Source organism: Mollisia scopiformis (assembly GCF_001500285.1).
Source record: "Mollisia scopiformis unplaced genomic scaffold LY89scaffold_18, whole genome shotgun sequence".
NCBI classification, from domain to species: domain Eukaryota; kingdom Fungi; phylum Ascomycota; class Leotiomycetes; order Helotiales; family Mollisiaceae; genus Mollisia; species Mollisia scopiformis.
The window spans coordinates 298,323-312,793 of record NW_017263598.1 but is presented as its reverse complement, the minus strand read 5'-3'; the positions used below and the strand labels follow the sequence as shown (position 1 = coordinate 312,793).

General features: G+C 47.8%; 6 protein-coding genes across 6 annotated transcripts; 2 read left to right on the top strand and 4 right to left on the bottom strand.

Annotated features, from left to right (window-relative positions):
- Nucleotides 1-101: 101 nt before the first annotated feature.
- Nucleotides 102-2,426, bottom strand: LY89DRAFT_784620 (uncharacterized protein). The gene is made up of 3 exons (XM_018222803.1): nt 1,897-2,426; nt 1,632-1,849; nt 102-1,583 (listed from the first exon to the last, which is right to left on the bottom strand). The coding sequence occupies exons 1-3, from the start codon at nt 2,082-2,084 to the stop codon at nt 133-135; spliced, it is 1,857 nt and encodes a 618-aa protein (XP_018068108.1). The 5' UTR covers nt 2,085-2,426; the 3' UTR covers nt 102-132.
- Nucleotides 2,427-4,923: 2,497 nt separating this feature from the next.
- On the top strand, nt 4,924-6,206 carry LY89DRAFT_146769 (uncharacterized protein). Its single transcript, XM_018205362.1, has 3 exons — nt 4,924-5,322; nt 5,372-5,438; nt 5,498-6,206. The coding sequence occupies exons 1-3, from the start codon at nt 5,065-5,067 to the stop codon at nt 5,851-5,853; spliced, it is 681 nt and encodes a 226-aa protein (XP_018068107.1). The 5' UTR covers nt 4,924-5,064; the 3' UTR covers nt 5,854-6,206.
- Nucleotides 6,140-7,361, bottom strand: LY89DRAFT_687127 (uncharacterized protein). Its single transcript, XM_018215433.1, has one exon. It carries the CDS (start codon nt 7,006-7,008, stop codon nt 6,559-6,561), a length of 450 nt encoding a protein of 149 aa, XP_018068106.1. The 5' UTR covers nt 7,009-7,361; the 3' UTR covers nt 6,140-6,558.
- Nucleotides 7,362-8,641: 1,280 nt separating this feature from the next.
- On the top strand, nt 8,642-10,901 carry LY89DRAFT_146602 (putative casein kinase I like protein hhp1). The gene is made up of 5 exons (XM_018205360.1): nt 8,642-8,720; nt 8,946-9,085; nt 9,342-9,903; nt 9,954-10,546; nt 10,637-10,901. The coding sequence occupies exons 2-4, from the start codon at nt 9,074-9,076 to the stop codon at nt 10,520-10,522; spliced, it is 1,143 nt and encodes a 380-aa protein (XP_018068105.1). The 5' UTR covers nt 8,642-8,720; nt 8,946-9,073; the 3' UTR covers nt 10,523-10,546; nt 10,637-10,901.
- Nucleotides 10,902-11,065: 164 nt separating this feature from the next.
- Nucleotides 11,066-11,822, bottom strand: LY89DRAFT_146685 (uncharacterized protein). Its single transcript, XM_018205361.1, has one exon. It carries the CDS (start codon nt 11,732-11,734, stop codon nt 11,261-11,263), a length of 474 nt encoding a protein of 157 aa, XP_018068104.1. The 5' UTR covers nt 11,735-11,822; the 3' UTR covers nt 11,066-11,260.
- Nucleotides 11,823-12,315: 493 nt separating this feature from the next.
- On the bottom strand, nt 12,316-14,435 carry LY89DRAFT_687123 (uncharacterized protein). Its single transcript, XM_018215432.1, has one exon. The coding sequence runs from the start codon at nt 14,337-14,339 to the stop codon at nt 12,549-12,551; it is 1,791 nt and encodes a 596-aa protein (XP_018068103.1). The 5' UTR covers nt 14,340-14,435; the 3' UTR covers nt 12,316-12,548.
- Between the last annotated feature and the right edge of the window lie 36 nt (nt 14,436-14,471).

Below are 14,471 nucleotides of genomic sequence, written 5' to 3'. Positions count from 1 at the left end.
AAATCTTTTTAGTACAGAATTAGCCTCGAGGTGCATCACGTGTGCAGGTCGTAAGAAATTTATTCAAATTTTGAGAAGTTCCAATAGTGTATTCTCTTAGACTGCAAACAGTACTTAACAAATAAGAAATCTCTACTTAGTACCAGGAGGGAAAAGAGCATTATAGTTCATGCTAGGTCCAGATGCCAAGCTTTCCGTGTAGGTGACACCGTATTTCACACTTTTCCCGCCCGAAAAAATATCTAATGAAGGCTCGCTTGCCTCCCCGCTATTGGAAGGAGACCTTGGTATCTCGAACAAGTCCGTCGTGGTGGAACATGCTTCAGACCGTACTTCTGGTACTATACTATCCAGAGGCGTTCTTGTCGGCGCTTTTGGCATAGATAGTCCCTCTGTGTAGCCCAGTCTCCTTTTGATGTCGATTGTTTGGTGAACTACCTCAGGATATTCAGCTTGTAGTTCCCACGGAACCGGCATTTCGCCCCAGGTACGTTTCCATGCATCATCACCAACCTCAACATTGGACGACAGGACGGAGTTTGCGATCGAACAGGCAGACGCAGCCCAAGAGGCAGCTTGCTGCAGGTTGTTAAGGTCGCCAAAATCCTTGTATAGTTGTATGTAGAGACTAATCCACAGATATGCACGACGGCTGTAAATTTCTTTCTCCAGCGTTGAGTTCAACAAGTCTATCAGCTTCTTTCCAGTCTTCAGAAAAAGGTGCCGAAAGCAACAGACTGCTAGAGTACCCGTGAGATAAAGAAGCTCGGTAATACTGGTCTGTGACAATCCTGGCATTCTTAGTATCTCCCTGATTTCTCGATTAGTTATGGAGGGTAGAAGAGGTCGTGATGTGCTGCGGTCGGCTTTGATGATCTCCGTTAGGATAGCTTCTATGTCGGTACTTCCAGGTTTAACTTTCCAAAGCATCAAGCATTCAAGAAGTGACGCAAGGAACTGCTCCAAGGCTGCAACTCGCTCCCCGAATGACATCAACTTTTGTCCAAGAATAAGTCGGCCTCTCCAGGGTACATCGTCGAGAGATGCCGAAATGGCATCAAAGAATCTCGCAGGCATCACTCTCCGTATGTGCCGGCTTGAAAGTCCCTTCAATATTCTGTTGATCTTGGCTTCCTTAGTCATGAACTTGGAAGAAGCGAACGGTCTGTCTGTTACCAGGAATCTCTCAAATGTCCCCCGGATTATGCAATTTAGTTGTTCGTCTGTAAAGTCTGGAGATGTAAAACAGCGATATATAGCATCTATAAGTCCGTGACCGGTGTCGGCCATTGACCTAGATTTCTCGAAGAAAAACTCAAACAGTCTCTCCATATTCTTATTAAGAATTTCGAGCACAGATTCAGATAATATAGGGGTAAGCTCCTTTTCGAATAGATTTTCAATTGCTGGCTTGGATGTGGTTGTCGGTATATTATTAGCGGTGATGGTGGAGGCTACTTCAAGGACCGCGGTGGCGCATGGGTCTTGTCTGCTGTGGTCTGTGTGCAAAGAATCAAGACTTGATGTGGTGGTAGCGCAGTCAGTTTCTCTGGGTGTAGCATATGTAACGTGTTGGGGCGTCGCTGTCACACCGAGTCAATAAAAGTACCCAGAATTACCGAACAACTAACCTATCTCTGGTAATGAAAAGTCAGCTCCCGGTTCCGCTCTCGGTTTCTTGAATTGACGGATAGTTTCGGTGGGAACGACGACATCATTCCTCGTGAACTCTGTTTCTTTTCCTTCCTCTAGAGCTCGCTTCTCAGCTTTGTGCAACATAAATTTCATGTCGCTTGTCAAATTCTTGTCGAATCCCCATTCTCGCATCTTCGTTTTCCCAGTACGTTCACTTCGAAGTTAGCCAGGATAGCAAGCAGAGCACAGCGAATTATCTACCTCTTCTGGAATTGAAATTTGCTCTCAATCTCTTGCATAGTCTGTCTGAGCGGTCTTCTTCTCTCCACATAGATGCGTCTAATCTCATCTTTGCATGGTTCCCACGAGCGATCATTCCGTTCCTTGGTGGTGAGAGCCATAGCATGAGGCTGTGGAGCGGCAGCTTCATCCTTGGCTGGCTGAGACATGGTTCGAAGAGGAGTGCTGTGTTCAAACAAACGATCATCAACATATAAGTGTTCAAAGATGGAAATGATAGATATGGAAGAAGAAGAGTGAGGCTGGAGGGTTGAAGTTGCCAGCGGCAGTAAGCGGGCCAATCACAATGCTAGAAAAAGTGCAAATCCAAATTTAGGGGGGAGCACCACCCAAAGACTAACGTCGAACTTTCTTAGCTTACGAGCTCCCGATGTGGCGGTGGCTGCTGCAACCCAAAAAAAAGACAAAGTTGCTTCATGCCTTAAAGCGTTTAGTTCAATAGACTTCGAGAGGGATCACGTGCAACCAAAAGTTTGCACACACCCGGACAAACATTCTCAGCTCGCTGCCTAAACCTCAATCAACGCACTAGCGCCTCGACCCCAAGTATATATACTTCCCTCCTCCCACTCCCTTTTCTTTTCTTCATACTTACCAAGCCAAAACAGCCTGCTCAAGAATAGGTGTGTTTACATGATGAGACCTCCATTGTACCACGGGGCGTCGAGTGTGTTGATACTTCCTCCTTGGGGTATCATGGTATGAATTTTTGATTGCTGCTCCCGTTGGGAGTTTGTTTCTTTTCGTTGAGAGCCGGGCTGTGGGCTTGGTCTTGAGGAAGAGAAATGTGTGCGGAAATGTGTGGATGGGAGGTAGGTGTTGGGAGGAAAAGTTTGTATTTGATAGCTTGAAGAACTGGATGATCAATCTCGGGTCGCACTTGCGACTTTCAAACTCATTTCTACTGCAAAACCACAGGTTTCCAGGCAGGCGTCACCAGAATGAGTCAGAATATCACATCTTCAGAAATGATCACGGGACGCATAACTTACATCGGACTCTGACGATAGCCATGAGCCCCCATGTCTCTGTTGTGCAACCAAGCTTTTCGTACCCCACGAATATGCTTCGGCGGAGATACTCTCCATCATGGCAGACGCGGAGCGTCACACCGCCCTTTGACCATTCCTTTGAAGTCTCACGAGGCTGACTTGTCGAGTGCATTGGAGCCAATTAACAATGTGTAATTTGAGACAGCCTCAGCCCTTGTATTTAACATACAGGCCTGGGCCTGGGTAGATGCGGCATCACCCGCGCTTCCGTTTGAGCAAAGCCATCGTCAATTGTGCCAAAATCCCATGAGCGAATTGTTTGAAGAGTTGGCAAAGAGTTCTAGCGGTGTTTCATGAGGTGAAGGTCTCAGATTAGATTGACTATAAACCCTTGACGCGCTTCGGATCGTCGGGATATTGCGTCAATCTCAGCCTCTATATGCGAGATCGTCGCCAAGGCACAGATTCAACGAGGCATTGACGTGAGACTAAGTTACGGTGAAGGCAATGACTACATGTCTATTGGCCAATTGCGCAGAACGTGATAAAATGGACAATATTACAGGTACTTAATGTCTGCAACGTCAAGACTCACTTGCTGCCGACATTCTGCAAGAGATTGGATTCGGTTTAATTTTATGGAGTTCTCCATAACAACTCTCTCTTGTACTCAGATTCACGGGTACCACTCAGTATAATCCAGGTCTCAGCAGCTTGTCAATTTGTTGGGAGAACGAACGAAAAGCTCAGTAATCAACGACAAAAGCGGCTCCTTACCAAATATTCCTGAACACTATCCGAAAACAGGGCGATGAGTCTGATAGAAGACGAATGAATCACCATACGTGCTTTCTGTCTGATCCCAACCTTTAACCTTTACCAAAGGTTGAACGGACTAAATGGCAAATTGAAAGTTGACGATAGGAGAGTCTCCAGCTCAACGGTCTTATTCAAACATAAAGACAAACTATGCAAAACTCAAATACTGGACAAGACATTGAGCACCTTTCTTTACTTTGGTGAACTTGCATCACTTCCGTCTCATTCCTCTACCAATCAGCCTCTGATAAAACGAAGCCGACCAGGTCTCCAAAGCTCCTACTTGCAAAGTTCTCTCATCAGGGCTGAGGGAAAAAGGAAGAACGACATGTGTAGTCTATGCAAAGACCTTGCTTCGCATATTCTTTCCTGTAAACGGCATTGCCTATGACAGCGATTCCCGCATGCTTCCAATGGAACAAGTTCTTTGCAAGCTCGTCATGTGGTAAAAAGGTTCGGAACGGTGTAGGCCTAGGAACTACAAAAGCCAGACAATGTCCTCCATCTTCGCGGAATGACACCACTGCTAAATCCATATTTATTTCTTCAAACCACAATCTTCGGTAAATCACCGTCAACATGGCGACTCAAGCACCACCCCCCTCGTACGAGTCCGTCGTCAGCGGCATCGAGAAATCACTCGGAAGCAACATCACATCCACCAACCTTCTCAATGCCATCTCGAAACTCACGCCTGCACAACTGGCCGCCTGCCAGCAACAAACGCCAGAGAAGGCCCTCAAGAAGATGACTCCCGAAGAAGCCAAAGCCTACGAGGAGGGCATCAGCAGCTACGTGCAATCCGAACCAGGCAAGCTCCGCTTGAACCAGAACGCCGATGATGCTACCAAGGCGTGTCGTTTGATCGCTACTATGTTCAGTAACCTTGCAATGAAGCTTGGTGAGGTGGACTCTTATGGCAGACCTACTCCTGATGGCCCGTTCCTGCCTCGATTTGCGGCGCTTGAACAGTTTTGTGACTCTTCTTCCCCAGTTGCAGTGCATGGAATTCTAATACGGACTTCTCGTGCTTAGGAGTATAGGAAGATCATCAAGAATAGCACGGGCCAAGCGGTTCAAATTGCTGTCTACTGCAGACGTATGTAGCCTAAGCCCAATTTGAAAATGAAAACTGCGATACTGAACAAAGGTCAGGTTTCGAGAGTGCCATTTTGCCCATCATCATGCACCGAAAGCTTCCAACAAGCATGAAAATCACGAAGCTGGATGAATTTATCAGGGTTTGTCGACCCAAGCAATATCCACGTGCCTTCAAGCAGCAATTGACAATCTTTAGGATGCCGATGCATTCGAGAAGATGTCAGGCGAGATCTTGGACGGCTTTGCTAACCTTGTTCTAAACTTCGAGGGTTTCATAGGCTCTTTCAGTAAATGGGCTGAGCAGAATTCTGACAAGATTGATGACGAGATCATGGCTCTCGGAGATGCCCTGCAACAGGTTAAGAAAGAGATCCAAGCCCTCGAAATTTCCATGATTTCTGTTGGAGTCATCGGAGGTGTTAGCACTATTGGTGTCACTGTCGGCTTGGCATTTGTCATTGGCCCATCTGCGGCGGTATGATTTACTTCGCTTTCACGCATCTACTGATTGCTGACCTGACAAGATTGCTGGCCTCATTGGGGCAGCAGTAACAGGAGCGACTTTAATAGGGCTTGGTATCACCCTGGCTCGTGAGTCATCCTTCACACTTGAATCTCCCTAGGCCAGACTGACAAATATGTGCTTCCAGTCAAAAACGAGGAAAAGGATAAGTTACTGGCAAGGATGAAGGGGCTTGGTGAAGAAAAAGACTCGATAGTTGCCACAAATGAACAGCTCATGATACTGGGCCGCGAGAGTTTCGCAGTCATGCAGGAGCAGACTTCAAAGCTCACTTCGGTTTGGAGATGGGTTCAGAATGATGCGATCCGCATGAGGAGTGAACTCCAGAATCTCCAGAGAGACGCAAATATGCTGGCAAGACTTTTCTCTTTTTCTCGCTCTTCGCGCGTGGTCCGAGCAGGAATTTTGCTGACCTCTGTAGGAATATCCTGGAGCCACAGAAATTGTTCTGAACCAGCTCGGAGGAATTACAGGTATCAGTAAGTAAATTGTAGCTGGCATGGCCATCAACAGATATTAATCATGTCCTAGACAATGTCATGGCAGTCTATCTTCAGCGTTATGCCGATGGTGTCACGGCTGCAGAAGTCCCAGAACACGATGCCTAATCATGGAAGCAAAGACAATGCTGAGTCTCTGGGCTGTGTGCTTGGATTTGAAGAAGAAGATGGATCTAGACGTGGACGCGGACATACAGACTACTAGAGTGTATGAAAGGAAAGCAACATATTTAACAGCTTAGAGATATACGTTTTCTTATTGAAATTCGCTCACGTCCAAGCTTCTAGTTTGCAAATGGCAGTGACAGGTAGATTTACGCTCAAGAACTTCCCTTCAGATGATTCGAATAAGTCTGTGATCACGCTCTCAAAAACGATCACGTGAATCACAAAGCCTTGGCATCTTTGAAACCACTTTGCATCTGCCGACTTCGGCTTAATCCACTCGCTCGCGTCATAATGTCATGCAATTCGAAGCATGTTTGCGCTGTCTATCAGGCACTCGCATTCAACTTTGAGACCAATATCTAGTCGGGGCTATTTTGGGACAACCGCTGAAATGGCTCCACGGGTCGAAATTCGCTTCAACAGCCACTAACCTCACTGGCGACCCTGTGATGATCCTCAAATCTAGAAGACAGGGTAATATTTTGGTTAAATGCCATCATGCGTGGGAAGTGTTGGTAGGTCAAGATAAGGTTGATATAATAAATGGGTTCGGGGAATTCTTTTGAGCTAATAATGCATCGATGTCGAGGTAACAATAGGATGCAGGATGAGTTGTGATATTCGATGCGAGCTGGGGAAAATCCGCTTGGCGGAAAGGGTCGAATGATGAGGCTGGAAAGAACGTTGGCATTGCATTCTTGTCGAGGGGAAAGAATTGAACGATTGGATGAGGAGGACCAAATCCTTCGTCCAATGTCGAGTGCAATTGGATAGCAAGCTTCGATCGTGAGATGCCTACATGGAGAATCTTTGGCGGGTTGTGCCGAGCCGTTGTCAGCCAAAAAGATCGGTCGATTTTAGGCACCATGAGAGGCTGATATCTTTCAATTGATGCCGTTGATCTGATGCCATTGGAGGGTTGAGAGCGAATTTTCTGGAACTTGTAACGCACGAAATTGAATGTAGACATTCCAGTTCCATGGGATGCGAAGGACGGTATGTATTGCATGTATTGAATTGTCCTTTGTACTCGGAAGAATAACCGGGAGGATGAGAATATGTCAAATCCGGATTTCGCGGAATGTCCAAATCATGGTCGAACATCCAAAGGTGGCGTTGATGGCGGTATTCATGCCACTGAGCGTTTTTTTTCTTTGGGAGATCTGACGCTGGCTCGCTGTTCCACCGCCGCGCCTGTTCAGTCCGCCCGTGAGGCATCGAGCGCAGGCTACGTACGAGGCGACCGCAGCCTTTTCAGGTCACCGGAAAAGAACCTGAATGTTGTCAAATGACTTCCGTGACCTGCAGCAATTAATGTGAAGCTGACAAAAGAAATGAAGCAGCACAAACGCAACAGCAGTCGAAATCGATTTAATCGCGCAAAAAGGCGATTATTCTTGCAAATCTCAGATTCCCGAGCACTCCTTGAAACGAGGGCCTCCACCCCCAAATGGGCGATGGCGAATGCCATTTCTTGCAAATCATGCAGTGTTCGGGCCAGCACACGAGTCGCTCTCCTTTACGTGTATATCAGCGGTAGTAATATGTACGACGGCGATTGTCGGTGACTGATTCGCTCCCATGGCTCCTTCAAGTGATACCCTACGGGCGTACAATACGGAGTTTGGCAAATAACAGTCATCCTCCTCAATCCTTAGCTGTAGATGGATTCTTGTTTAACAGATGTATTTGTTGTTGCATCAGATCAGATCAAATCGACGGTGGAGGGCGAGCGAGCGCTGAGCACAGAGCAGCAGCCAAGACAGGCAGGGCGCGGCTCGAGAGTTCGGATTGCTTAAAAGGGACGTTGGGCGGCGAGGCTGTGGGTTTCTCGGGTTTTCGGTGACAGGATCGAGGATAGGGTTGGTAAGAGTCTGCGGTGTGCGGAGAGAGGAGAGAGTCAGCTGCATCTGCGTCGCCTTTTGGAGGGTTGCCATTTGCTCGAAGCCCCTCTTTCAGGCTTCTAGATCAGGCTTTTGATCCATGGACAGCCTGACGGAGAGACAATTCTGCAGGCGGAGTATTATGCGAGCCACAACCTCCACCGCTGGCTGCTGCAGCAGACAGAGGATGGACGAGCAATTCTGTTTGTATTGTGGTGGATCGGTAGGTACTGCAGCTTGGAGAGCATACAGGAAGCAGGAAGCAGGAAGCAGGAAGCATATAGGAATGGAATGAATTGCGGCTCCATGACGCGCACGAGATGTTTCGAGGATGATCAATGCAGCATTGTAACAAAGGAATGCGCATACGCATATAGAGTTCATTTCTCGGAGTGTTCTGGAATAAATGCATTTATTTGGTGATCGGGATTGCTGTGTGTGCTTTGATTGCAGGGCCGCGGTGATCAAATTCGAGGCCACAGCTGAGTCCGAAACTGGCTTAGCGTACTTCATTGAGACGCTAAGCTCAAGCGAGGAAGTGCCTCTTTGCCAAACCTCTTCAATCCTCAATCCACGACTTCCTCCCCACCATAATCAATCCACCGACATCCTCTCCCAACGCGTGATATCCATCTCTTGAAGCTCACGCTCCGAAGTGCGTCGAGAGAGTCACGTCTCCCTTCGCATCCACGTCCAGTTAAGTCCGCCTTCACCTTCAGGAAGACGTCGAACACGTCACGGTCGGAATCCAACAGCAGCCCTCCATCCATCAATCTCACCCTTGGAAGCAAGCAGAGAGGTACGTACCAACACCCCCCTTCTAGTCCTGCGTCGACCACATCTGCGAAGTATATTGATACATTCACCTTCGCAACACCGCACGCCATCTTGAGCTGGTGAATCGATTGTTGAATATCTCTCGCGGAGGCTGCTTACCTCACACCTCCTCCCCAATCACACCGCTCCCGTGTTTTGGCAGCCTGACCTGAACACCCCGTCGACTAACACCCCTTCTTCTTTCTAGTACCTGCCCTTCCTTCTGCAACACTCCCCAACTACGATCTACCTCGTCGATCGATAATATCACAGCCAACACTCTCTACTCTCGTATCGACTCGCTCGATACATCAAAGTCCATAGACCAACTACAAGATGACTACTATGGTGAATCCACCCGTCTCCAAGTCGAAATCCAACCCTCTGGTTTATACTCCCTTTCTTCAGCCTTCTACGAGCACCTTCTTGTCATATCCATACGCTGGTGCTGTTTTGGGCTGAGTCGAGAGACATCACACCTTCTCGTCTTTGGGACCCCACAGCCTCGTCACTATCACATTCCTTCATTCACTACATCCTCACGTTCTACCATGGCTACATGTATATGCTTTCATCGACTCATCATGCTGACTTTTCATTATAGGATCTTCGCGTCGGTAATAAATACCGTATCGGTCGTAAGATTGGAAGCGGTAGTTTCGGTGATATCTACCTTGGTACCAACATCATCTCTGGTGAGGAAATCGCCATCAAGCTTGAGTCCGTCAAGGCCAAGCACCCTCAACTGGAGTATGAAGCTCGTGTCTACAAGTCCCTCGCTGGTGGTGTCGGCATCCCATTTGTCCGCTGGTTCGGCACCGAGTGTGACTACAATGCTATGGTTCTTGATCTCCTCGGACCCAGTTTGGAGGACCTCTTCAACTTCTGCAACCGAAAGTTCTCCTTGAAGACCGTCTTGCTCCTTGCCGATCAGCTCATCTCCCGCATCGAGTACATTCACGCCAAGTCCTTCATCCACCGTGATATCAAGCCTGACAATTTCCTCATGGGCATCGGCAAGCGTGGAAACCAAGTCAACGTTATTGATTTCGGTTTGGCCAAGAAGTACCGTGACCCCAAGACACACTTCCACATTCCATACCGTGAGAACAAGAACTTGACCGGTACCGCTCGTTATGCCTCCATCAACACTCACTTGGGTGTCGGTATGTATTCCAAACTTTTATCCATCTACTCAATGCTAACTTACTTGCAGAGCAATCTCGTCGTGATGACATGGAATCTCTCGGATATGTTATGCTTTACTTCTGCCGTGGTTCTCTGCCATGGCAAGGCCTGAAAGCTGCTACCAAGAAGCAGAAGTATGACCGCATCATGGAGAAGAAGATGACCACTCCTACTGAGGTTCTCTGCCGAGGCTTCCCTAACGAGTTTGCCATCTACTTGAACTACACTCGTTCACTCCGATTTGATGACAAGCCTGACTACTCTTACCTTCGAAAGATCTTCCGTGATCTCTTCGTACGTGAGGGTTTCCAATATGACTATGTCTTTGATTGGACCGTCTACAAGTATCAGAAGAATGCCCAAGCCATTGCCCAAGCTGCCGGACAACAGCCAGCCCAGGAAGATGAGGAGAAGCCTGGTCGCACCCGCACCAACGCTGCCACTGCCGGTGGACCTACCCCCCAGCACACCTCCAGTGCTACCAAGCCAGGAGCCATTTCTGGATCCCGCCGCAAGGTTATTGAACGTGGTGCCAGTGGTGCTGGTGTTGACACTCCGGATACGAACAGAGCCGTCGGTGGAAGTGACAGGATGTGAGTGTCTCGCTAGCTCCGGTTCCTTGTAAGGGAATTTTCCTCTTCGCGTTTAGTGTGCTTCGATGACGCTGGCCGCGGGGAGAAATGTATGCTGACTGGATGGCTGACGCTATAGTCTCCGAAAATAGGCTGCGCTCTGCCTCGAGAGGTGCAGCAACTGGTACTGGATATGTTTCGGGTTCTTACCGGCCGAAGCGGGATGATCAGAATGGACAGCAATGGTATTGATTCTTTCTCTTTGGCGACACTCCTTGACCGATTTCGACTCCGATTTTCGACTCACGGCAGTTTCGTCTTGCTTAATCTCAACCCCATCGCTGGCCCTGCCTGAACTTGTCGTGGAAGACATTGGTACTGGCTCGAGCTATCACAAACTCTTCTCTTTATGGTTCGCTTTCTTTCGTAACGACTTTCGATTTTATGGATTACAACATGGCTCGAGCAGCCTCGTCCTTTGCATGACTACTCACACTCGAGTGAGCATCGTCAGCATGGGCGAGGTAATCGAACGGCATGTCGATGTCATCACATCCACAATCTCGCAACAATGCGATGGCCTTGGTATCGAATAGCATCAGCATCATTCGGCATCGACGTTACATTTTGGTCACGAAGCAAGCAGGAACATGGTCATCGCAAGCTCGTTTGCACAACCCGACGACGTTTACAACATTCGTCATAGCATCCAGAGCAGACCGCCTATCCGCCCAGAGAAACATGTTTTGAAGTGCACAATCTCCTATTTCCTTTTTTTCCTTGTCTGTTTGTTTCCGAATCTGTGGAGGAGAGCACGTCTGGAGGAGCTAATATGGGGGTGAGGGGTGATTGGCGGAGTGTGATCAGAGCAATACGGAGCGGCACAAGCGCTTCTGGTTGGCAAATCGTCTCTGTATGGCACATCATCAGTCGAAGAGTCGGGGATACAAAATGGAGAGCAGCTTCTGGGGAGGTTTTCTTTGCATCCGTCTATTGCTTTTTCCTTTCCTTTTCGCGCTATGTGAGGTGGGTTCTGTGGAGGACACTCGTATTTGGGGATGAAGCGCTCGCGCGTCTTTACAGGTGGCATGAGTGGTAGCTGGTTGGTGGGATGGAAAGGAATAGCTTCCGGCCGCTTCATTTCTGACTGCTTACCGGCGCTAAACATACACATAGCTAGCATAGTGAATTTTACCATGGCAACCCAACTTTGACTTTTGCTTGATTGTGACGACATATCGATGATTAATCTTCGTCTATGCCTGCGTCAAATGGTAAAGTGCCACTCGTGCTATATCCTCGAAAGAGTTATTGAAGTAGATAATCCTCCCGCTAAGTCAGGATGACATGGACATACAGTATACCCCCTGATTATATGTTAGTTTCTTGCCACTCGATTATTCTACTTTAAATCGAAGGGGAGAGAACTTATGTCGCTTTAGAATACTAAATCATTAACAGACTTTGAATCTTGACACAAATTCTGCTTATACACTCTTTTTTAAGTCAAAGCAGCATGTCCCCAGCTAACATAGGATCAGGAGAATATACTATAATTAGCTTCTCTATCCATTCTAGTAAGGACATTAAAGGTTCTGGATTTCCAATTTAGGGGTTTCGATTGCTCTACTATAACCTGAACTTGAGAAGAGGTCTGACTTTGACGATGGCTAGAATAGGAGTTATTGTTCGACCGTTACATTTCTCATCAGTGTAGGCTTTGCTGCTTGTTTTTGAATTTGTGTTTTTTGTGCAAGTTAATATGTAAATGACGTCTTAAGTCTAAATTATAGTATACGAAGTTATCTAAAGATTATTGTAATTAGTCAATTCATTGCCACTTATGCTATATCCTCGAAGGAGTTGTTCAAGCAGATAGCCTTCTTTGCAGTTTAAGAGAATACACATTTGAATGCCCCACTTTCACCACTATGTTTAGGACCGATCATAACATTAAAATTCCATTCAAAACGAGCCTCTTTTCACGATTTCTCTCCTGAATTGGGCTGCTCAAACATCCCTTGAATGCTAGGTCTTTGCTTGCCGGGAGACTAATCTCTTTTCTTCACTCGACTTGCTCTCACCCCCTCGCAGGCGATTCTCAAGTTCATAGAGCCCTTCAATTGCTTTCTTGCGACTTTTCTGGCAACTTTTACTTGAGATGCCGTATACTCCGAGTATCCAGTAGCTGGATCCTTGTCTTCCATCGAGAATGCGGCAGCAAGATAAGCGGCAGGCTTATACCATTCTCGCCCGCATTGAGCTCCTTGTGGTGGAGTGACGAGCTTCCTTTGCTTTGTGACCGCGAAGTTCTTGTTGAATAGAGCTCTCCTATTTTCAAGCCCTGCTGGTTCTATTGTCTTCGCAGACCAATCTTCCCAACTCCAAGTCGCAATGGGGACCATGTTCAAGTTGAGGTTGTTCGCCATTTTTTGGGCTTCATCCGTACAGTAGAGACGCCATGAGAGAGCATTCTCTAGATTTACCAACTCTTTGTGGTCGAGTCTTCCTTCCAACAGCGATCGAGAACTAGCATGGAGCCATCGATTTGCGGTGATCGTGTTCAGACCTGGCTTGGACGCAAGGTATCTTCGAGCAAGGTCACAAGTCTTGGATCGTAACCTTGGACCAGCAGCTCCACTCCATGAGCCAGTTCGAGCATCCCCAGATGATGCTTGCCCTACCTGGCTATCCATGAACTCTTTATAGGCGTCAATGTTAGCTTGCGATACCTCGTCCAAGGTGACTTTTCGGTCCATTTCTGGGTTTGCATATTGTGATTTGGGCAGTTTGGGAAATTTGTGCCAATTCTCCAGATATCTGCCAAGACCGTACCCACTTCGGGTCCAGAAAAGTTCCAGACCATTTGTAGCTGTGAAGACTGGGAGAGACCCAAAGAACTCGCCTCTGCGTCGATGCCTCGCCATAAGTGACCGGACGCGGTCACACCACTGTTTCCAAGTGCGTTCTTGTGGAGATTCCATGCTCTTAAAGTCTTGCGTCGATGGCATGGACTCGGATTCCTCTATGACTTTGGCTTCTTTGAGGAGTTCTTGTAGAACGTATGTAGAGAATACACCGCCACTAAAACGACCAGCAGTGGTGCAATCCCACGAATGACTTGGCTCATCTTTTTGGGCTGCTGCCAAGACCGGATCACTGTGGGGTGCCCAATTTGGAGTGATAACCCAGTTCTCGGAAAAGCAGGACGTCAAAAACGTCGTTGTTCGCACCGGAGGAAGTCCATTGATAACGTCGCGAAGCATTTCCGAAGTCAGTAAGCTGCTTCTTTCCAATTGTGTGGTGACGTCTGATGGCTCGGGGAGTCCAATGATAAGGCCTCCATCGCTCACTTCGATATCGCCATGAGAAGTTATCAAGAGTAGGACAGAGCCCCCTGAGCGTCCAGCCGCTTGATAAGTCTCCCTGAAGCAACGGAGAAATGCATCACGAAGCGTTGTAGTCCCAGTATCCGGAAGCACTTCGAGATCTTCTAGTGCGGAACTGATTTGAGGTCTACTCAAGACTATTGCTCGGTTGTCTTCGTGAGGATCTCCCTGGATATAAGGGCCGATGGGATATTGATTCTCGTATCGGTTAGCCAGGTTAACAGGATCCAGACAAGTCATCCATCTTTGAGACGCTCCGAGACCCTTGAAGATACCTTTCCATGCGAAGAAGTCGGACACCATCCAACCATCAAGGTCTGGGGATGCCATGCCCCGGATGTCGGTGGTGCCACAAAGCGCGATGATGTGCGTGCTCGCAGAGACATCGGGAGGACTACGGGTTGTGGCCTGCTCACCAGACATGGGGCGAGAAGTATCCGTCTCTGTAGACATGATTTGTTCTGGGTGTGTTGATATGGCGCTGTTCTATTCTTGTGTTCTCGAAAGTCCTTTCCAGAGTGCTATGGTACCTAGCAGTCAGAAACGTGTGCGTGTTGTCGAAGGAAACGAGAATTGGAGAATGTT

What these genes read in the sequence shown, in the direction of transcription:
- LY89DRAFT_784620 (XM_018222803.1), bottom strand. Translation starts at nt 2,084, where the DNA reads ATGTCTCAGCCAGCCAAGGATGAAGCTGCCGCTCCACAGCCTCATGCT. An exon ending in AAATTTCAATTCCAGAAGAG is followed by an intron (nt 1,850 to 1,896) that starts GTAGATAATTCG and finishes CTAACTTCGAAG; the next exon opens with TGAACGTACTGGGAAAACGA. An exon ending in CTTTTCATTACCAGAGATAG is followed by an intron (nt 1,584 to 1,631) that starts GTTAGTTGTTCG and finishes TCGGTGTGACAG; the next exon opens with CGACGCCCCAACACGTTACA.
- LY89DRAFT_146769 (XM_018205362.1), top strand. Translation starts at nt 5,065, where the DNA reads ATGTCAGGCGAGATCTTGGACGGCTTTGCTAACCTTGTTCTAAACTTC. An exon ending in TCATTGGCCCATCTGCGGCG is followed by an intron (nt 5,323 to 5,371) that starts GTATGATTTACT and finishes TGACCTGACAAG; the next exon opens with ATTGCTGGCCTCATTGGGGC. An exon ending in GCTTGGTATCACCCTGGCTC is followed by an intron (nt 5,439 to 5,497) that starts GTGAGTCATCCT and finishes ATGTGCTTCCAG; the next exon opens with TCAAAAACGAGGAAAAGGAT.
- LY89DRAFT_687127 (XM_018215433.1), bottom strand. Translation starts at nt 7,008, where the DNA reads ATGTCTACATTCAATTTCGTGCGTTACAAGTTCCAGAAAATTCGCTCT.
- LY89DRAFT_146602 (XM_018205360.1), top strand. An exon ending in CAACACTCACTTGGGTGTCG is followed by an intron (nt 9,904 to 9,953) that starts GTATGTATTCCA and finishes ACTTACTTGCAG; the next exon opens with AGCAATCTCGTCGTGATGAC.
- LY89DRAFT_146685 (XM_018205361.1), bottom strand. Translation starts at nt 11,734, where the DNA reads ATGTCGTCACAATCAAGCAAAAGTCAAAGTTGGGTTGCCATGGTAAAA.
- LY89DRAFT_687123 (XM_018215432.1), bottom strand. Translation starts at nt 14,339, where the DNA reads ATGTCTACAGAGACGGATACTTCTCGCCCCATGTCTGGTGAGCAGGCC.